We start from the raw sequence: 18,923 nt of genomic DNA, 5'->3' as shown, positions 1-18,923 counted from the left end.
ATGCAGCAGAAGTGGCTTCTCCTTAGCTGTCCAGTGCAGTGTCTGTGGGAGCTGCAGTGCCAGGGCTGGGCTGAGGCCTGAGCCAGCAGCGCTCTGTTCGCATTGCCTCAGGTGCAGTGAGCCTGCAGTGGCTCCTGTGCTGTGTGAACTGCTGAGGGCTGGCTCTAGGGCAGTGCTCCTGAGGCACCTCCCAGCAGACTGCTTGCAGCAGTGCCTTTTGCTTCCCCTCAGCCCTTCATCCGCTGCAGCCTGCAGTGCAGAGACCTCGTGGACGAAGCGAAGAAGTTTCACCTTCGGCCTGAGCTCCGCAGCCAGATGCAAGGACCCAGGACAAGAGCACGTCTGGGTGAGCAGCAAAGGCCAGGGCACTGAGGAGGTCTGGGCCCCTGGCAGGTGTTGTGTTGTCCACCACAGCCAGCCCCTTGTCCCTGTGCTGAAGTGCTTCAGCAGTAACTCCTGAGCCCGGTGCCCGTGGTGCAGGGGGCTGGAGCAAGGGGCAGGGGGGCTCCTGTCTCAGGGCACGATTGCCTGGTGCCAGTGTGCAGAACAGTTGGTTGCCTTTCATCCCAGGCCTCTGCTGGAACCATAAAACCATTTCTCTGAGTTGTAGGTGCCTCCAGATATGTTTGTCTGAGCATGCAGCTGCCTGAGAAGTGTGGGAAGAGTTTCTTGGCTGTCTCAAGGCAGCTGTCAGTGTCAGGAACAGAAAGAACTGCAAGGTGAGAGGCAGCAGCTGTGATACAGTGCAGAGAGCTTTCCAGCAGGGAATCTCAGAGGGGAAGGCTTGAGGAGGGATGATGGAGAGGTCCCTCTGCTTTCAGAGGTGCTTTGCTTTTCTCTTCTCCCTAATCTTAAGGCAAATAAATGCTGATTTCTTCCTCTGCTTCAGTAGCTGCTGCCAAGCACAGTCCCTGGATCCTGGGGAAATGCTTGGCTTAGGGCTGTGCACTTTGTGGTGACTGTGGCCACTCCTCTCCTGATGCCCAGTCTCTCCAGACTCAGCCCCTTAGGACTGTCTCTGCCACACATTTATCCCAGGCACACTGACAGGGCACTGCCATGGGTGCCAGCACTGCCTGCTCTTCCTGCAAGCAAACCTCTCTGTTTGTCCTCCAGTGCTGCTGCTGTGACAAACCCTTTTGGCCATTTCCTGTCCACACTGTCTTAGTGGACAGGAAGCAGCTTAACCACTAAAGGAGGAGGGCAATGAGGTTTGTCAGTCATTGATTAAACATTTTAGGCCTGAAGGGAGAGCTGTTGTGATGTCATTTGACCTGCAGCATAGCCCAGGCCACAGCCTGTCTCTGTTTGTGGCAACATCCTACCTTGGTTTCAAGAACCACAGAGTGGCTGAGGTTGGAAGGGGCCTCAGAGCTCATCTGCTCCAACCCCCCTGCCATGGGCAGGGACACCTCTCAACTAGACTTGGTTGCTCCAGGCTTCACCCAACGTGCCCTTGAGCATCTCCAAGGAGGAGGCAGCCACAGCCTCCCTGGGCAGCCTGTGCCAGAGTCTCAGCAGCCTCACACTGAAGAACAACTTCCTCAGCTCCAGTCTAACCCTGCTCTGCCTCAGCTCCAAACCCTTCCCCCTTGACCTGGCTCAGACACCCTCAGAAGTTCCTCTGCAGCCTTCCTGTAGGATTCCTTCCTGCAGCTCAGCTCAGCTCAGACACATTTCAGTTTGTTCTCAGCTGAAAGCCTTCACAGCACCAAAGTGCAGCCTGAAACTCTGCACCTCACTGCTGAGGTTCATCTTCTGCCTTCAGCCCTACCTTTCTGAGCTGATCCAGTGCCACCTGCTCTGAGCAGTGCTCTTGCCACACATCACTTACCAACTCTCCAGGTTGTTTATTGAGCCTCTGTGGGACAGACTGCCATGGTTGCACTTCCAGCTGCTGTGCTGGGTGGGAGCCTTCCCAAGCTGTTGGTGGAGCATTCTGTGAATCCTTTGCAGTTCTTTGGGTGGTTTTTTCCTAACATTATTCTTCTTCCCCTGAGCTGCTTTGCTTTGTGGCAGGCAGGCTCTTGTTAAAGCTCTGTTGCTTGGTGTTCATTTCTCCTGTGGTGAAAAGCTGGAGGGGTCTGACCTGGAGCAAACCTCCCTGTTGCAGAAAGGGCCCAACAGACTCAGGGGATGCTCCTCTGCTGTTGGAGCTGCTGGAAGCCAGCATTCAAGGGAACTCCAGGTCACAAGTGTAACTGCTAAGCAACAGAGGAAAGAAGAACAATCAGGGACCAGCTCAGAGGGGAAAAGGGAGAGGGAAGGCAGCTTTGAAATCAAATACACAAGGGACAGTTCCTGGGGAAATCTTGCACTGATTTTTCAGGCTTCAGTCAGCCTGACTCGTTGGTCAGTGAAGTGGTGACCAAAGGAGCCACCTGGTCTGGATGTCACTTGCAAACAAGTGCAGAAGGCCTTAATTTGTGGGGAGGCTGCAGGGGAGCAGCCACCCCCCACACCCCCTCCTTCAGCTTTCATGGGGGCAGGAGGTTGGGGAAAAACCATGAAAGGAGTGCAAAAGAAGATCAAAAGGAGGCAGCTCCACACCTAGCTTAGCCAGCTTGTCTTCCCTAAGTGCCTCTAGTCCAGGGAGGAGCAGCTCCTAGCCCCTGGCTTAGCCCTGCTGCCAGGCACCCTGCAGGAGTTCTCTCTTTCCTTCCCCGCAGAGGAGCCCAGGTGCAGGCCAGGTGTGGTGCCTGCTCCAGAGCAGAGACGAAAGCAGGCACTGGAAGGCAGCCTGTTGCACTGAGGAGGGCTCTGGTGACTCCCTTGGGGTGACCTTTGGCTGTGAAGGGACTGATGTGGCTTTGCTGCCCCTCTCTGTCGCAGGAGCTAACGAGGTCCTGCTGGTGATCGGTGGCTTCGGCAGCCAGCAGTCCCCTATCGACGTCGTGGAGAAGTACGACCCCAAGACTCAGGAGTGGAGTTTCTTGCCAGTAAGGAGCCAGTTTTGACCACCCCTGGGTTGAACAGGCTGTGAGCAAACACTGATCCTCTGCTGGGCTGAACAGGCTGTGAGCAAACACTGATCCTCTGCAGCCCTGCCACGTTCCCCTTCTCCTGCATTGCTGAGGTTTGGGTGGTGAGAGCTTGAACTGCTTGGTGTGTGCAGAGCTGCTCAGGGAGCTGTGTGTGAGAGGTGGTTGTCATGTTCCTGAGCCTACAGAGACCCACAGCTTTGTGGTGGGAGGGAGAGCTGTGATTTACTTACTGAAGGGGTGGGAAGCTTTGAGGTTAGTGATGAGAACTGAAATGTCAGCAGGAACAGTGTGAGCAGCTCTGCTTTCAGGTGGGCTGCATGATTCTGCTCTCATTGTTCCTCAGCATGATGGGAGACAGAATTCCTGCCCCGAGGACTATTTCTGCCCAAAGTTAAAATCCCCTTTCTCTGTGGGAGGTGGTGGAGAGCTGCCTCTTCTTTAACAGCACTCAGAGCACTCAGGATCACCTAGTGCCCCTAAACCCTCTTCTTTGGAGGCTTCATGAAATATGCTAAATCTCTTCATTTTCCCCTTCAGAGTCTCTGCAGGGAGCCAGTGGGAGGCTCACAAAGCTCCGGGGTGCAGCACAAGATAGATGACACTGAATGCCAAACACTGCAGTGCAAACAGACCTGGCCACAAGGAGAGATCAAAGCAAGGGGAGGCAGAGGGAGGCAGAGGCAGTTGTTAGGCCGCAGTCATTTGAGTCCATAGTGCTGTTTGCTCCCTGCTGGGGAGGCCATTTCCTCAGGGAGCAGCCAAAGGGGACAGGAGAGCACCTCACAGAATCACAGAGTAGTAGAGGTTGGAAGGGCCTCCCAGAGATCATCCAGTCCAGCCCTGCTGCCAGAGCAGCATCACCCAGGGGAGTCCTCACAGGAATGCATCCAGGTGGGTTTGGAAATCTCCAGAGGAGACTCCACAACCTCTCTGGGCAGCCTGCTCCAGGGCTCTGTCACCCTCATTGTGAAGAAGTTTCTCCTCATGTTGAGCTGAAACCTTCTGTGTTCAAGTTTGTAGCCATTGGTCCTTGTCCATTGGGCCACCAGAAAGAGATTGGCTCCTTCCACTCGATCCCCAGCCCTCAGCTATGGACAGACATTGATCAGATCCCTCTCAGCCTTCTCCAGACTCAGCAGCCCCAGGGCCCTCAGTCTCTTCACAGGGGAGATGCTCAAGTCCCCTAAGCATCCTTGTGGCTCTCCCTTGGGCTCTCCCCCGCAGGTCTCTGTCTCTCTTGAGCTGGGGAGCCCAGAACTGGGCACAGGATTGCAGCTGTGGTCTCAGCAGGGCAGGGCAGAGGGGGAGCAGAACCTCCCTAGCTGCCCCCCAGGACCCCATTGGCTCTCTGGGCCCCCAGGGCGCGTTGCTGTCCCACGCAGAACTTGCTGCCCGGCGGCACTCCCAGGGCCGTCCCCGCGGAGCTGCTCCGCGGCGGGGAGAGCGGAGGGGCCGCGCCCGGTGCCCCGCCCGGTGCCCCGCCCGGTGCCGCGCCCCTGAGCCGCGTGCTGTGCCCGCAGAGCATCACGCGCAAGCGGCGCTACGTGGCCACGGTCTCGCTGCACGACCGCATCTACGTCATCGGGGGCTACGACGGCCGCTCGCGCCTCAGCTCCGTCGAGTGCCTGGACTACACCTCGGACGAGGACGGCATCTGGTACTCCGTGGCGCCCATGAACGTGCGCAGAGGCCTGGCCGGAGCCACCACCCTGGGAGGTAGCTGCCGCTGCCCGCCTGGGCCGCTGCCCGCCTGGGCTGCTGCTGGCCTGGGCTGCTGCTGGCCTGGGCCGCTGCCCGCCTGGGCTGCTGCCCGCCTGGGCTGGCCTGGGCTGCTGCCCACCTGGGCTGGCCTGGGCTGCTGCCCGCCTGGGCTGGCCTGGGCCACTGCTGGCCTGGGCTGCTCCCCGCCGTGTGGGATGGCCCCGAGCGGGGAGGGCAGCCTGAGGCATTCTGCCTGCTCAGCGGCGGGGGCCGGGGATGGAAAGCTCCCACAGGCACCCTGAGAGGAGCTCTGCCTCTGCTGCACCCCAACAGAGGGGGGAGAGGGGCTGCGGAGGGGGAAGCTCTCGGGGCAAGGACTGAGCACAGGGCACTGAGTGCAGCACTGGGGAGAGGCTGAAATGAGCACCTGCAGAGAAGGGTTCCTGGGGCAGGCCTGAAGGAAGGAAGCCACTGAGCACAGCAGAACGCATCAGCTTGCTCATGCTGGCAGAGCAGAGGGCAGGAGGGGACAGGGCTGTTCTCTACGAGCATAGCTTGGCACGAGAGGGAAGTGGGCAGGGTAAGAATTGAGTGTGGTTGTGAGCAGTCCAGGAAAGAGTTGGGGTGGAGGTGAGAGAAGTTTTGCGGCCATTAGAACAGCAGAGACTGCAGTGAGGAGTCTGTGCTGCAGTGCCTGTGGTAGAATATCTTCTTAATAAGTAACAGTGGTTAGCTGTTGCCCAGCCAGACTGTGCAGCTGTGGGAGTGGAGCTCTGCTTGGAGGCTGTCAGCTTTGGGAAGGTACTGCCTGAATTGGGTTCCCAAGATAAGAGCAGTCCCTTGGTGGCCCAGGCCTGTCCCATGATCACAGAATCACAGAGTCATTCAGCTTGGAAAGGACCCCTGGGGCCACCAAGTCCAACCACTGACCCTGCTCTGCAGGGTTCACCCCTGAGCCATACCCCCAGGCACCACATCCAAACGACCCTCAAACACCTCCAGGGTTGGGGACTCCACCTCCCTGGGCAGCCTGTGCCAGTGTCTGAGCACTCCTGATGTCCAGCCTAGCCCTGCCCTGCTGCAGCTTGAGGCCATTGCCTCTTCTTCTGTCACTGATGACCTGTGAGAAGAGACCAGCACCAACCTCTCCACAGCCTCCTTCCAGGCAGCTGCAGAGAGCAGTGAGGTCTCCCCTCAGCCTCCTCTTCCTCACACTAACCATCCCCAGCTCCTTCAGTTGCTCCTCACAAGATTTACTCTCCAGGCCCTTCCCTTCCTTGCCCTCCTCTGCCCTGGCTCCAGCACCTCCACCTCCCTCTTGTGTGGAGGTGCCCAGAGCTGGACACAGCTCTCCAGGTGTGGGCTCAGCAGTGCCAGGCACAGAGGGACAATCCCCTCCCTGCTCCTGCTGGGCACAGCATTGCTGATCCCAGCCAGGAGGCCTTTGGCTCTCTTGGCCACCTGGGCACTGCTGGCTCATATTCAACCTGTCCCTTGCTGCCCCAGGTCTGTCTTTTGGGTTTCTTCCCTTTTGCCGCCTGTGTGTTTGGGCCCTGTAAGCATCTGCCCTGGGCTGGTGCTGATGTGAGGCTGCTGACAGGCAGGGTTTGGCCATGGCAGTGGTTCAGGCTCTGCAGCATGGGAAGAAGACCTGGGGTGTGCAAGTTCTCTTTGACCTCAGCAGGCAGCAGAGCTGAGGGCCAGCAGGGCTGCTGGGGGGGGTCTGTGGGGGTGAACGCAGGCAGCCACGGTCCATGGCAGCTCCTGTGTCTTGCAGCCCATGGTGTAGGTTTGCCCCTCCTGTGGGAGCCTTCTTGCTCCTGGGGCCTGGCTGGCTGAGTGCAGGCTGTGTCTCCCTGCAGACATGATCTACGTCTCCGGAGGCTTCGACGGCAGCCGGCGGCACACCAGCATGGAGCGGTACGACCCCAACATCGACCAGTGGAGCATGCTGGGGGACATGCAGACAGCACGGGAAGGAGCAGGGCTGGTGGTGGCCAATGGAGTCATCTACTGCCTTGGTAGGTACCCCTGGCACCTCTGGGCACTCTGCAGGGACAGCCAACCCTTTCACATCCAGGTTAGGAGCTTAACCTCAGCGGGCACTGGGCACCACTGCCACCACCACGGCTTGGGCTGGAGCTGCTGCAGGGAGTGCTGCCAGGAGCGAGCTGGGCAGATCAGCCAGCGGTGGGGGCATGGCTGAAGCAGCAGGGATGAGCTCTGTGGGGACTGGGCAGTGCTGAAACACCCCAGAGGTGAGGCAGGTAGCTGCAGGGCAGAGGCTGCCTCTGCTGGCTCCAGAAACATCTCCTGAGCCCTCCCAGGTCCCTCCTCTAGCACTCATCTCACAGCCCCAGGCCAATCACTGAAGGCTTCAGTGAGCTTGTTCTGGAGATGCACCTTCTGGGGCCCAGAGAAGAACAGCACAGCACTGTGCCCACATCTGCTGCAGTCCTGTTCTGGGCACTCACAGATGGTCTGAGGGTTTCACTTCCATCTGCCAAAGTCCTCTTCCTCACTCATCTCCCAGGGCAGATGCCAGCACACTGCTCTGCTGCAGCTGCACAATGAGGTTTCCTGGCATCCTCTCATGAAACAGCTCTGAGACCTCCCAGCCCACACTTGTGGCTTCTTAGCATCAGCTGGGCTGCAGCACACAGCCTGAGCCAGTGCCAGGGCTGGGAGCTGCACAGCTGCTTTAGCAGGGCAGCACAAGATGGGCATCAGCTGTGTGCAGCAGTGCTGTGCCAGCCTGGCTGTGCTGGTTTGCAGAGGGGATGGCCTGGGCAGTGCAGGGGCAGAGCTTGCTCTGGCTCAGCTTGCTGCAGAGATGCTCTGTGTGCTGCCAGCTGCTGAGCCAGGCTGTGCTAGGGCTGAGCCAGGCTGTGCTAGGGCTGAGCCAGGCTGTGCTAGGGCTGAGCCAGGCTGTGCTAGGGCTGAGCCAGGCTGTGCCTGCTCTGCACAGCAGCTGTGTTCCAGAAGTCCCAAGGCTTGCTCCTGTGCTTTGTTTCAGGTGGCTATGATGGGCTGAACATTCTGAACTCTGTGGAGAGGTATGATCCCCACACAGGACACTGGACAAATGTCACCCCCATGGCCACCAAGCGCTCAGGTGAGAGCCCATAGAGCTCAGAGGGGATTGGGCTGTGCTGGGGAAGCAGCCACTGCTGGCTTGCTCTGCCCTGGGGCTGGAGCCTTACCCCTGCAGCTGCTTTGGCTTTGAGAAGGGGGAATTTAGGACATGCTGACTGAACTCCCAAGGGCCTGGTGTCCCCACCCCATACTAAGGTGTGTGTAGGTGACAGGGAGGGAGAGGGACTCTATGCCTGGCCTGGAAGCACAGAGTGCAGCCCATGGTGCAAGACATTGGGACACTGCTAAGTCAGCTGCAAGGGCACTGCAAAGGCTCCTGCAGGCTGCTCCTCTCCTCAGCTCAGCCCTGGGGGCAGCAGGAGAGCAGAGCAGCACTGCCAGAGCAGGGTCACACTGCAGCAGCCTTAGCTAATGACTTGAAGGATGGTAATGAAGCAGATTGGTTATCCCCTGCCAGCCCCTTGCCATTGAGCTGAGCTTTAGCTTTGGCAGCTGCACCTTGGAGAAGAGCACACCTTCCATCCTCCTTTTGAAGCATCTTCCTGTCTCAGCTCTCCTCCTTTCTCCAAGGAGTCCCTGTGGAGCTCCTGCAGCTCCTGTGTGCTCTGCACCTCAGGCCACCTGCCCCAGCCCTTCCTGGCTGTGCTGCCCAGCAGCTGTGGCCCTGCTCAGCCACCTGTGGCTCAGTGCTGCACAGCTCTGTGGCTCTCACTGGAGTGGCTCTGCTGCACTTAGAGGCTCTTCTGGAGCCCTTCTGAAGCTGCTTCTGTTCTTGCCCTTGCCCTAAGTGCCCTTTGCAGTCAGCCCAGGCAGCACTGCCTGCTGCTCCTCTGGAGCTGTGTTCTTTGGAGGCAGCAGTGCTGGGTACCAGTTCAGGCTGCTCTCTGTTCCTGAAGCATTTCAGCTTTCCTGCAGTGGCACCAAGCCCCCAAGCTTTAGATATGAAATCATTCAAATGCTAAACATCACTGCTGTGAGAGGCCTCTTGCTGTGAAGTGTGGGCTGGAGAGCATTTCCCAGCTGCCAGGAAAGGATTGGATTTAGAACTTGGTTGCTTTCCAGACCCAGGAGGACCCCAGCCTTCAAACACAGGAGGAAGCCCCTGGGGTTTGCTGTGTCAGAGGCAGCCTGCAGGCCCTGCCATGGATCTCCAGGAAGCTGGAGGATGGGGACAGCTTTGCCCAGGGCTCTGTCAATGGTCCCTTCCTCAGGGCTGTGACCTGGAGCACTGAGATCTGGAACAGAGCTGTACCCTAGGACATTCCTTGGTCCAAGCTTTTCACAGGTCACAGAGGTCAGGGGTTGGAAGGGACCTCTGGAGATCTTCCAGTCCAAGCCCCTGCCAGAGCAGGAGCAGAGAATCCAGCACAGGGCACACAGAACACATCCAGACAGGGCTGGAAAGGCTCCAGAGCAGGAGACTCCACAACCCCCCTGGGCAGCCTGCTCCAGGGCTCTGGGAGCCTCCCAGTGCAGAAGTTCCTCCTCATGCTGAGCTGCAACCTCCTGTGCTGCAGTTTCCATCCATTGCCTCTTGTCCTATCCCAGGGCACAGTGAGCAGAGCCTGGTCCTGTCCCTTCCTTCCTGACCCCCAGCCCTCAGCTATTGATAGGCATTGATCAGCTCCCTCTCAGCCTTCTCCTCTGCAGACTGAACAGCCCCAGGGCTCTCAGCCTCTCCTCCCCAGGCAGTGCTCAAGGTCCCTTCAGCATCCTTGCAGCCTCCCTTTGACCCTCTCCAGCAGGTCCCTGTCCCTCCTGAGCTGGGGAGCCCAGAGCTGGATGCAATGTTCCAGGTGAGGTCTCAGCAGGGCAGAGCAGAGGGGGAGCAGAAGCTCCCTGGCCCTGCTGGCCACACTCTGCTGAATGCAGCCCAGGAGCCCCTTGGCCTCTTGCCCCCAGGGCTCATTGCTGCTGTTCATTCTTGCTGCCATTCTGTGCTGCTGACAGCCCCAGCCACGGACAGCTCAGCCAGCAGCTGCACTCCCTCCTGCTCTTTAGTTCCAGTCCATCTGTCCTGCTGACCTGGGTGTGTTCCTGGGTGACCTGCCCTGGGTGACTCTGCCTTGGCAGGGGGTTGGATGACCTCCAGAGGTCACTTCCAACTCAGAGAATCACAGAATGCTCTGGGCTGGAAGGGACCCCCAGAGCTCACCCAGCCCAACCCCCTGCACTCAGCAGGGACATCCTCCACTGGATCAGGCTGCCCAGAGCCCTGTCCAGCCTCACCTGGAATATCTCCAGGGATGGGCCCCAACCCTGGGCAGCCTGCTGCAGTGTTCCAGCAGCCTCCTGGTTCAGAACTTGTTCCTCACATCCAATCTCAATCTGCTCTGCTCTGCTTGAAGCCATTGCCCCTGGGCCTGTCCCTGAAGGCCTTTGGGAACAGTCTCTGTCTATCCTTCTTGTAGGCCCTTCAGGTACTGGAAGCCTCCTTATGTTCTGTGACACCTTGGACACTGTTGGACTTCTGCTGCAAGGCTCTGAGAGTCTCTGGAGCTGGCTGCATGCAGAGCAGGATCAGGACTGGCACTAACCTTCTCTTTATTGAGACATATTCTCTTCCTTGTTTCTTTCTCTTGGAGCAGTTCTGGAGGTAGACCACAGGTCAGCAACCTTGGCCTAGACCCAGCTTTCCTGATGAGGCCTTGGTCTGACCAAAGTCTTCCTCACTGAAGCAGCCAGAGAGGCCATTGGGGCAGCCTGGCTGTTCCCAGCTGCTTTATGCCCTGAGCAAGACAGTGCAAGAGAGGCTGCACTGAAGGGAGCAGAAGGGCTCTGAGTTTAGTAAAGGCTCTTGGAAAGTCTCTTGTGAGTTTGTAGAGGAAGCAGATCAGCACCCAGGAGCTGCAGGCTCCTTTCCTGCAGGATGTTCATCAGCACAGCAGTTCCCTGCTGCTGGCAGCAGCCTGGCAGGTGCAGGTACAGCCCCAGACAGCAGCTGCTGGCAGGAGCACCTGGAGCCACCACCTGCACTCTTACCTGCTGTGCTCTTTGGTGCTTCACCTGGTGAGGAGCAGAGGCTGGCAGAGGTTTATTTGCTGCTGCTGCCAGAAGCTCCCAGCTGGGCCAGCTGCCTGCTGGTGAGAATGGCTGTGACCGAGCAGGGGACACCACTGCTGCTTGCGCTGCCTCCCAGCAGCACCCTCAAAGACATCTCTGCTCCAGCTTCCCAGGGAGCAGCAGCAGGGGCTGGGTGAGCCCAGGGAGCAGCAGCAGGGGCTGGGTGAGCCCAGGGAGCAGCAGCAGGGGCTGGGTGAGCCCAGGGAGCAGCAGCAGGGGCTGGGTGAGCCCAGGGAGCAGCAGCAGGGGCTGGGTGAGCCCAGGGAGCCAGAACCAGCAGAGGAACCTCTCGGTGGTGACGGTGCCAGGCAGCTGGTGCTGCTCAGGAGCCCTCTCAGCCAGGTGAACATCTGCCCCATGCTGCAGTGCTGCTCGGTGCCCCTTTGCCAGGCCTGAGCAGCGCTTGGTGCCGGCAGGTTCTCTGCCCTGTCTGGCAGCCAGCAGCAGGCAGCAGCAGGCAGCAGCAGGCAGCAGCAGCCGGCAGCAGGCAGCAGGCAGCAGGCAGCAGGCAGCAGCAGCCAACAGCAGGCAGCAGGCAGCAGCAGCCGGCAGCAGGCAGCAGCAGCCGACAGCAGGCAGCAGCAGCCGACAGCAGGCAGCAGCAGCAGGCAGCAGCAGCCGGCAGCAGGCAGCAGCAGCCGGCAGCAGGCAGCAGCAGCCGGCAGCAGCCAGCAGCAGGCAGCAGCAGCCGGCAGCAGGCAGCAGGCAGCAGCAGCCGACAGCAGGCAGCAGCAGGCAGCAGCAGCCGGCAGCAGGCAGCAGGCAGCAGCAGCCGACAGCAGGCAGCAGCAGCAGGCAGCAGCAGCCAGCAGGCAGCAGCAGCCGGCAGCAGCAGGCAGCAGCAGCCGACAGCAGCAGGCAGCAGCAGCAGGCAGCAGCAGCCGGCAGCAGCAGCAGGCAGCAGGCCGTGCCAGCCGCTGTGGGGGAGGTGCAAGCACAGAGAACGTCCTGAGGAGGCTCAGGCCTCGCCGGGTGCCCGCAGCCAGCCCCGGGCCCCGCTGACAGCCTGGCTGCCCTCTGCTCTCCCCGCAGGGGCCGGCGTGGCGCTGCTGAACGACCACATCTACGTGGTGGGCGGCTTCGACGGCACCGCTCACCTCTCCTCCGTGGAGGCCTACAACATCCGCACCGACTCCTGGACCGCGGTCACCAGCATGACGACCCCGCGCTGCTACGTGGGCGCCACGGTGCTGCGGGGCAGGCTCTACGCCATCGCGGGGTGAGGGCCCGGCCCGCTGCCCCGCTGCCCCGCGTGGCTGGCAGCCCAGGGCCGCCACCTGCCGTGCCCCCGCCGCGGCGGGCGCTGGGTGAGGCGGGAGCCCCCGGCCGTACGGCCGCAGCCTGCCAGGCCTCAGGGAGTCTCGGAAGCCCTCCCGGAAGTTCCTTAGTGCTGTGTTGTAGCATCCCCAGCACTGCAGAGTCCCAGAGTGTCCTTAACAGCAGGAGTCCCAGAAGCCCTTAACAGGGGAAGCAGCTAACAGCAGTGCTGAGGTCTCCCCAGCAGCATCTCTGCGCTGAAGCCCTGACCAGAAGGAGCTAACTGACAGGAGCAGAAGTCCCCGGCAGCCCTGACCCCTGCAGGCCTCTCTGTAGCTCAGAGTGGCTGTTTCTGTGCTCTTTGTTAGGAGTCACTTAACCAATAAAACCCAACCACAGATAGAAGCTAGAATCTTTTCCCTCTGAGAGGTGCCAGCGTGCCAGGGAGGTGGCTTCTGCAGCGTGTTCCAGTCTGAGGGTGCTGAGGTGAGGATGCTGCTCTTGGCACCCATGGAATGTGATTGCTTTGCTCCCTGCAGCGTGCAGTTGCTCAGCTAGAAAGTATTTTGTGTTCCCATGCACTCTGCAGGCGTCCAGCTGCTGCCCTCAGAACTGTGGCTGCAGCAACCATGCCCAACGCAAGCAGGCAGCCTGATGGTGCAGAGCCAGGGCAGGCAGCAGAGCAGCAGCAGGCAGCAGCAGGCAGCCCAATGCAGTTGGTTCCTTTCAGGCCGCTCTTGCTGTAGGCAGCTGCCCAGCCTCCCAGCAAGGGCTCTGAGTGCCTCAACCTCTTCCTTCAGCAGGGTCCCTCACCTCTAACCTCCTGTCCCTGCAGGTATGATGGCAACTCCCTGCTGAGCAGCATCGAGTGCTACGATCCCATCATCGACAGCTGGGAGGTGGTGACCTCCCTGGGCATGCAGCGCTGCGACGCTGGGGTCTGCGTCCTCCGGGAGAAGTGACCTGGGGGGGCTCGCAGAGAGCGTTCTGAAGAGCCTCAGCTGGAGGCAGAGTCCCAGGAGATGCAGTGACTGTTCTCCAGGGCTGAAGATGCTGTGGCAATAGGCACCAGAAGAGCAGCTTTCTGTGCTGCTTTTGACTCGAGCATGTGCATAGCTGTGTCACCTCAGCAGTCATTTGAGATCGGGGGCTCTGTGCAGCTGGAGGAAGGAAGGTGCTGAAGCAGCTGGAGGAAGGAAGGTGCTGAAGCAGGTCAGGAGCTGCCTTCTCTGCTGTTGCTGTGGCTCAGCCTGTTGGCAGAGCAGAGATGCCCCTGGCCTTGGTGCCAGCCAGCCTGGTGAACGCTGCCAAGGACGTGTACATAGAGCTGGCTGGGCTCTGCAGCCCAGGCAGCTGCTCTGGTGGCTCCCAGCCGTGTGAACCCTGAACCCAGCTGCTCTCCTGCCCCAGCTTCAGCCCCTCCTGTACATACTGAATGTGTGCCCTGCTCCTGGAGCGCGCGGCGCAGCGCCAGGCCGGGCAGCAGGGCCCTCAGCTCTGCACCCAAGGGAGTCGCAGCTTAAAGCTGTCAACTACTGAGACCCAACAGCCTGAGGCTGCAGGGGCAGAGGGCAGGGGGCAGAGCTCTTTGCCTGGCACAGCAGCAGGTCTGCAGCCTTCGTGCTCAGCACAGCTCCTCAGAGAGCTGAGCAGCCCCAGCTGCAGAGCTCTGCATCTCCTGGCAGCAGGAACCTTCCTGGGGTGCAGCAGTGCCTTTGCCCCCACCCCTGTGGGGAGGTCATCCTGCAGAGGCCCTGAAAGTAAGGGACAGTTGCTCCTACCCCTGTGGAACTTGCTGGTCAGCAGCTGGGGTTGGTCCCTGGGCCACTTGTGTCCAGCACACCCACATCAGCCTCTCAGTCAGGTTCATTGTGTTGACTTTCACTTAGGATTCTTCTGCTTCCTGGGCCATTTTGGAGTGAAATCCTGGACTGGGTCCTGCCCTTTGTCCTCAGCTGTTCATTCCCCAGCCTCCCAACTCCACACCACCTGCCCCACGAGCCCCAGGTGAGAGCCTCCTCTCCTGCTCACAGAGCTCTCAGCATGTCTCTGGGAGCTCTCCTGCACCATCAGCTTGCCCCCTGCAGTGCCTGGGCTCTGTGTAGTGCTGCTCGTGGAGCTTGCTGCTGCCTCCTGCTTGGGGCTGAGGGTGGGCTCAGGGCTGGTAGCATGACTGCAACGATGCACTTTCAGCACCGCTCCCCTCGGCCTCTGTTCTATCACACAAAGTGTTCTGTGGTTCTGTTTCCTATTGTTTATTTTTTAATGAAAATATAAAGAATAAAATATTTCCTGAGCCAGAGGGAATTCTGCTTCAGTTCTCTACCTGGCTGCTGGCTGGAGGCTGGCTGCAAGCCCCAGGATGGAGCTTGGGGCAGCCACCATCAGCTGCCCTCTGCCCCGCAGCGTCAGGGGGGGTAGGGAACAACTCCACCTGCTGAGGTCCCCAGCACAGAAATGGGAATGGAGTTCACTCCAGGTGGTGGCTGCTCACCAGTGCTGGGGCCAGGCCTCTTTACATCTGACCTGGAGCTCAGGGCACCCTCAGTAAGGTTGCTGATGACAGCACATTGGGTGGCAGTGGTGATCTGCTGGAGGGCAGGAAGGCTCTGCAGAGGGACCTGGCCAGGCTGGATCCGTGCCTGGGGTCAGTGGGATGAGAGTTGTTAAAGCCAAGAGCTGGGTGCTGCTCCTGGGTCACAACCACCCCATGAAGGCTCCAGGCTTGGGACAGTGGCTGGAAACTGCCCAGCAAAGAAAGACCTGGAGGTGCTGGCTGATGAGTTGAGGATGAGTCAGGATGTGCCCAGATGGCAATGAAGGGCAGCAGCAGCCTGGCCTGGATCAGCAGTGGCGTGGGCAGCAGGAGCAGGGCAGGGATTGTGCTCCTGTGCTGGGCACTGCTGAGGCCACATCTCAAACACTGGGTTCAGTTCTGGGCCCCTCACGCCAAGGACATTGAGGGCTGGAGCAGGGCCAGAGAAGGGCAACAGAGCTGGAGAAGAGGGCTGGGGAGGAGCAGCTGAGGGAGCTGGAGATGCCCAGCCTGGAGCAGAGGAGGCTGAGGGAGAGCTCATTGCTCTCTGCAGCTCCCTGAGAGGAGGCTGGAGCCGGGGGGGGGCGTGGGCTCTGCTCCCAGGTAACAAGTGTAGGGTGAGAGGCAATGGCCTGGAATTGTGCCAGGGGAGGCTCTGGTTGGACATGAGGGGAAAATTCTTTGCTGCAAGAGTGGTCAGGGCTTGGCAGAGGCTGCCCAGGGAGGTGGTGCAGTCCCTGTCCCTGGAGGTGGCCATGGCACTTGGGGGCACTTGGGGACATGGTTTAATGGCCATGGTGGTGTTGGCTTCTCTCCCTTCCTGGCCAGCACCACTCTCCTGCAAAGGCCTCTGAAGGGATTCAGCTACAGAAGTGACCTGTGCCGAACAAAACTCTCCAGTGTGTGCTGCTGAAGCTCTGCAGGCTGCAGTGCCAGCCTCAGAACTGGGTCACAGCAGGACATCACCCTCCTCACCAGGGCCAGCAGAGCTCATCACTGCCTTCCTGGGACGAGATGTACCAAAGGGGTTGAAAAGGAGCTGGCATCTCCAGCTGGCTGATGAGCAGCACAGATCCCCAGGGGGGTCTGCATCCATGCATGGCAAGAGACAGGGAGTGCAGAGGCTCTGCTGCAGGCAAAAGCAAGAGTACAATGTTCCACTTGGGAAGAAGTTGGCCTCGATTCCCACAGGCCAGCAAGAGGGAAGGGCTGTGCCTCATGAGCAGTCCTGGGGGAGATTCTACCATGCAGAATTCAAGCATGAAGTTCCAGGCCCAGAACACTGAGAACTGGCCAAGGACCCCTTGGTAGGTTGGTTGTTTCTTGAGAGGTTTCAGGAGAGTGTACCAAAGACAAGCCCCCAGCCAACAGCTGACCATGGAGACCCTGCCCAGCTCAGCACAGCCTTGCCCAGCAGCAGCTGTGGACCACAGGCTGGTATGCAGCAGGGGTTTGATGGGCAGGGGTCATCGGAAAGCTGCAGCTCAGCTCACCCTGACTGCCAGGTGGCACCGAGGTGCTGATGCCACACCTTCAGCTGTGGCTTGCAACCTGCAGGGGCTTCACCTGGGCCATGTAGAGGGCTTGCTTCCCTCTCCCCCCATCTGACCAGGCTCTTCCTCCTTGCTGATGGTGTTACCCCCTGCATCGCTCTGTCCTCTCTTCATGCACTCTGCTGAAGCTCTGCAATGTTCCTTTGTGTTGGGCCCTCAGAGATGCTGATGCAATCACCACAAAGCCACCACAAAGGCAGTGATAGGACTGGGGGGGGGCGTGGATCCAGGCTGGACATTAGGAAGAAGTTGTTGCCCAGGAGGGTGGTGAGAGCCTGGCACAGGCTGCCCAGGGAGGTGGTGGAAGCCTCCTGCCTGGAGGTGTTTGCAGCCAGGCTAGAGGTGGCTGTGAGCAACCTGCTGTGGGGTGAGGTGTCCCTGCCCATGGTTGGAGCTGGCTGAGCCTGGAGCTCCCTTCCAGCCCTGGCAGCTCTGCGGTTCTGTGAGTCTAACCCCGGCGGTTTCAGCGCACGGCAGCCGCTGAGCAGCGCCCGCAGCCGCGCCGGGACCTGCCCTGCGGCCGCCGGGCCGCCAGGGGGCGCCAGCAGCCTCTGCCCGGCGCATGCGCACGGCGCCGCCCGCCGGCCCTGCCCTGGCCCCGCCCCTCGGGCGGCTGCGCGGCGATGGCGGCGACCTGCGCGGGGATGGAGCCGCCGGCGGCATCCCCTCCCTCCCCTCCCTCCCCTGCTCCTCCCGCTGCCGCGCGGGGCTCCGCCGAGCTGGTGTGCGCGCAGGGACGGAACCTGAAGGCTGTTCTGTGCCAGCGCTGCGGGTCCCGGGTGCTGCTGCCCGGCGCCGCCACCTTCGCCCGCCGAGAGGTACCGGGACGCGGGCAGGGAGCGGCGCCCCCTGCGGCGGGGCGGGGCGGGGCAAGGTGGCGGGAAGGGAGGGCAGGGCGCCCCCTCCGGCGGGGCGGGGCAGTGGCAGGGTGGCGGGAAGGGAGGGCAGGGTGCCCCCTGCGGCGGGGCGGGGCGGGGCGGGGCAAGGTGGCGGGAAGGGAGGGCAGGGCGCCCCCTGCGGCGGGGCGGGGCGGGGCAAGGTGGCGGGAAGGGAGGGCAGGGCGCCCCCTCCGGCGGGGCGGGGCAGTGGCAGGGTGGCGGGGTGGGGGGGCAGGGTGCCCTATGTGGGTGGGGCAGGGCAGGGCGGGGGTGGGGTGGGTGGGCAGGGCGCCCCCTGAGGGCAGAGCAGGGCAGAGCAGCGGTGGGGCGGGAGGGCAGGGCGCCCCCTGAGGGCAGAGCAGGGCAGTGGTGGGGCAGCAGGGCAGGGCACCCCCTGAGGGCGGGGCAGGGCAGTGGTGGGGCAGTAGGGCAGGGCACCCCCTATGGGCAGGGCAGGGCAGCAGCGGGCTGGGAGGGCAGGGTGCCCCCTGCAGGCAGGGCAGGGCAGGGCGGCGGTGGGGCGGGTGGCAGGGCGCCCCCTGCGGGCGGGCGCTGAGGCCGTGTCTCCCGCAGCTCCTCCTGCCAGCCATGCGGAAGAAGGCGGCGGCGGCGGCGGGCGGCGGCGGGGACGTGGTGCGCGAGCACTGGCTGGTGCGGGACATGTTCTCCTTCGAGAACGTGGGCTTCACCCGCGACGTGGGCAACGTCAAGTTCCTGGTGTGTGCCGACTGCGAGGCGGGGCCCATCGGCTGGCACTGCCTCGACGACAAGGACAGCTTCTACGTGGCGCTGGAGCGCGTGGCCCACGAGTGACCGCGGCGCGGGGCCGGGGGGCTGCACGCGGCCGCCCGGAGCCCCTCCCGCCCCGCCGCCCCGCGGCGGCCTCAGCCCGGGCCCGCGCCCCGGCTGCCCCGCGGCTCGGCTCCGCCAACTGACCCACGCCGAGAAGCGCAGCGCCGCACGGCCGGCTCCTTGCCTGACCCCCCTGGGGTGGATGTTGTGGGTGGGAGGGTCCCCCGGCCCACAGCTGTGCCATAGGGCTCAGCCCCTCGCTGCCTGCCTGCTCTCTGTCACTGCTCCCTTGTGTGCTGTGTCCCAGACGTGCTCAGATGTCCCAGGCTGGGCAGTCTGTGGCAGGGCCCTGTCCCTGTGGCACAGCCCTGTCCCTGTGGCACGGCCCTGTCCCTGTGGTGCAGCCCTGTCCCTGTGGCACGGCCCTGTCCCTGTGGTGCAGCCCTGTCCCTGTGGCACAGCCCTGTCCCTGTGGCAGGGCCCTGTCCCTGTGGCAGGGCCCTGTCCCTGTGGCACAGCCCTGTCCCTGTGGCACGGCCCTGTCCCTGTGGTGCAGCCCTGTCCCTGTGGCAGGGCCCTGTCCCTGTGGCACGGCCCTGTCCCTGTGGCAGGGCCCTGTCCCTGTGGCAGGGCCCTGTCCCTGTGGCAGGGCCCTGTCCCTGTGGCACAGCCCTGTCCCTGTGGCAGGGCCCTGTCCCTGTGGCACAGCCCTGTCCCTGTGGCACGGCCCTGTCCCTGTGGCACAGCCCTGTCCCTGTGGCAGGGCCCTGTCCCTGTGGCACAGCCCTGTCCCTGTGGCACAGCCCTGTCCCTGTGGCAGGGCCCTGTCCCTGTGGCACAGCCCTGTCCCTGTGGCACGGCCCTGTCCCTGTGGCAGGGCCCTGTCCCTGTGGTGCAGCCCTGTCCCTGTGGGTGCTGGCAGGAGGGCGAGGGGAGGGCAGGGCTGCTGCATTGAAGCTGAGCTACAGCCAAAGCAGTGCTGGAGTTTAAGGCTTGTGTCTTCTGCTGAGTTACAGAAGAAATGCTGCCTGCCCCACACCCCTAACACTTGGGCTGCCTGAAG

At 61.7% G+C, this 18,923-nt stretch overlaps 2 protein-coding genes across 3 annotated transcripts in view; both read left to right on the top strand.

Moving 5' to 3' along the window:
* The window catches only part of KLHL12 (kelch like family member 12), a 34,875-nt gene extending 20,479 nt beyond the window's left edge, over positions 1–14,396 (top strand). Inside the window, exons 5-12 of one of the 2 annotated variants that reach the window (XR_008463023.1) lie at positions 232–346; positions 2,833–2,939; positions 4,505–4,700; positions 6,548–6,706; positions 7,702–7,800; positions 11,877–12,063; positions 12,937–13,313; positions 13,991–14,396. Coding sequence is in view for 1 of the 2 variants with exons in the window: in XM_054176356.1 (XP_054032331.1) it covers positions 232–346; positions 2,833–2,939; positions 4,505–4,700; positions 6,548–6,706; positions 7,702–7,800; positions 11,877–12,063; positions 12,937–13,063 (990 nt within the window). In the remaining variant the exon portion in view is untranslated. Of the gene's footprint in view, positions 1–231; positions 347–2,832; positions 2,940–4,504; positions 4,701–6,547; positions 6,707–7,701; positions 7,801–11,876; positions 12,064–12,936 lie in introns of both variants that reach the window. The other variant, XM_054176356.1, reaches the window with a different exon arrangement.
* A 2,417-nt stretch (positions 14,397–16,813) lies between these two features.
* Positions 16,814–17,923, top strand: RABIF (RAB interacting factor). Its single transcript, XM_054176487.1, has 2 exons — positions 16,814–17,008; positions 17,642–17,923. The coding sequence occupies exons 1-2, from the start codon at positions 16,814–16,816 to the stop codon at positions 17,879–17,881; spliced, it is 435 nt and encodes a 144-aa protein (XP_054032462.1). The 3' UTR covers positions 17,882–17,923.
* Positions 17,924–18,923: the final 1,000 nt, after the last annotated feature.

Source organism: Dryobates pubescens, chromosome 35 (assembly GCF_014839835.1).
Source record: "Dryobates pubescens isolate bDryPub1 chromosome 35, bDryPub1.pri, whole genome shotgun sequence".
Classification (NCBI taxonomy): Eukaryota; Metazoa; Chordata; class Aves; order Piciformes; family Picidae; genus Dryobates; species Dryobates pubescens.
Note: the sequence above shows the minus strand (reverse complement) of the source record. Positions and strands in the feature narration are given on the sequence as shown.

What these genes read in the sequence shown, in the direction of transcription:
- RABIF (XM_054176487.1), top strand. Translation starts at nt 16,814, where the DNA reads ATGGCGGCGACCTGCGCGGGGATGGAGCCGCCGGCGGCATCCCCTCCC. An exon ending in CCACCTTCGCCCGCCGAGAG is followed by an intron (nt 17,009 to 17,641) that starts GTACCGGGACGC and finishes TGTCTCCCGCAG; the next exon opens with CTCCTCCTGCCAGCCATGCG.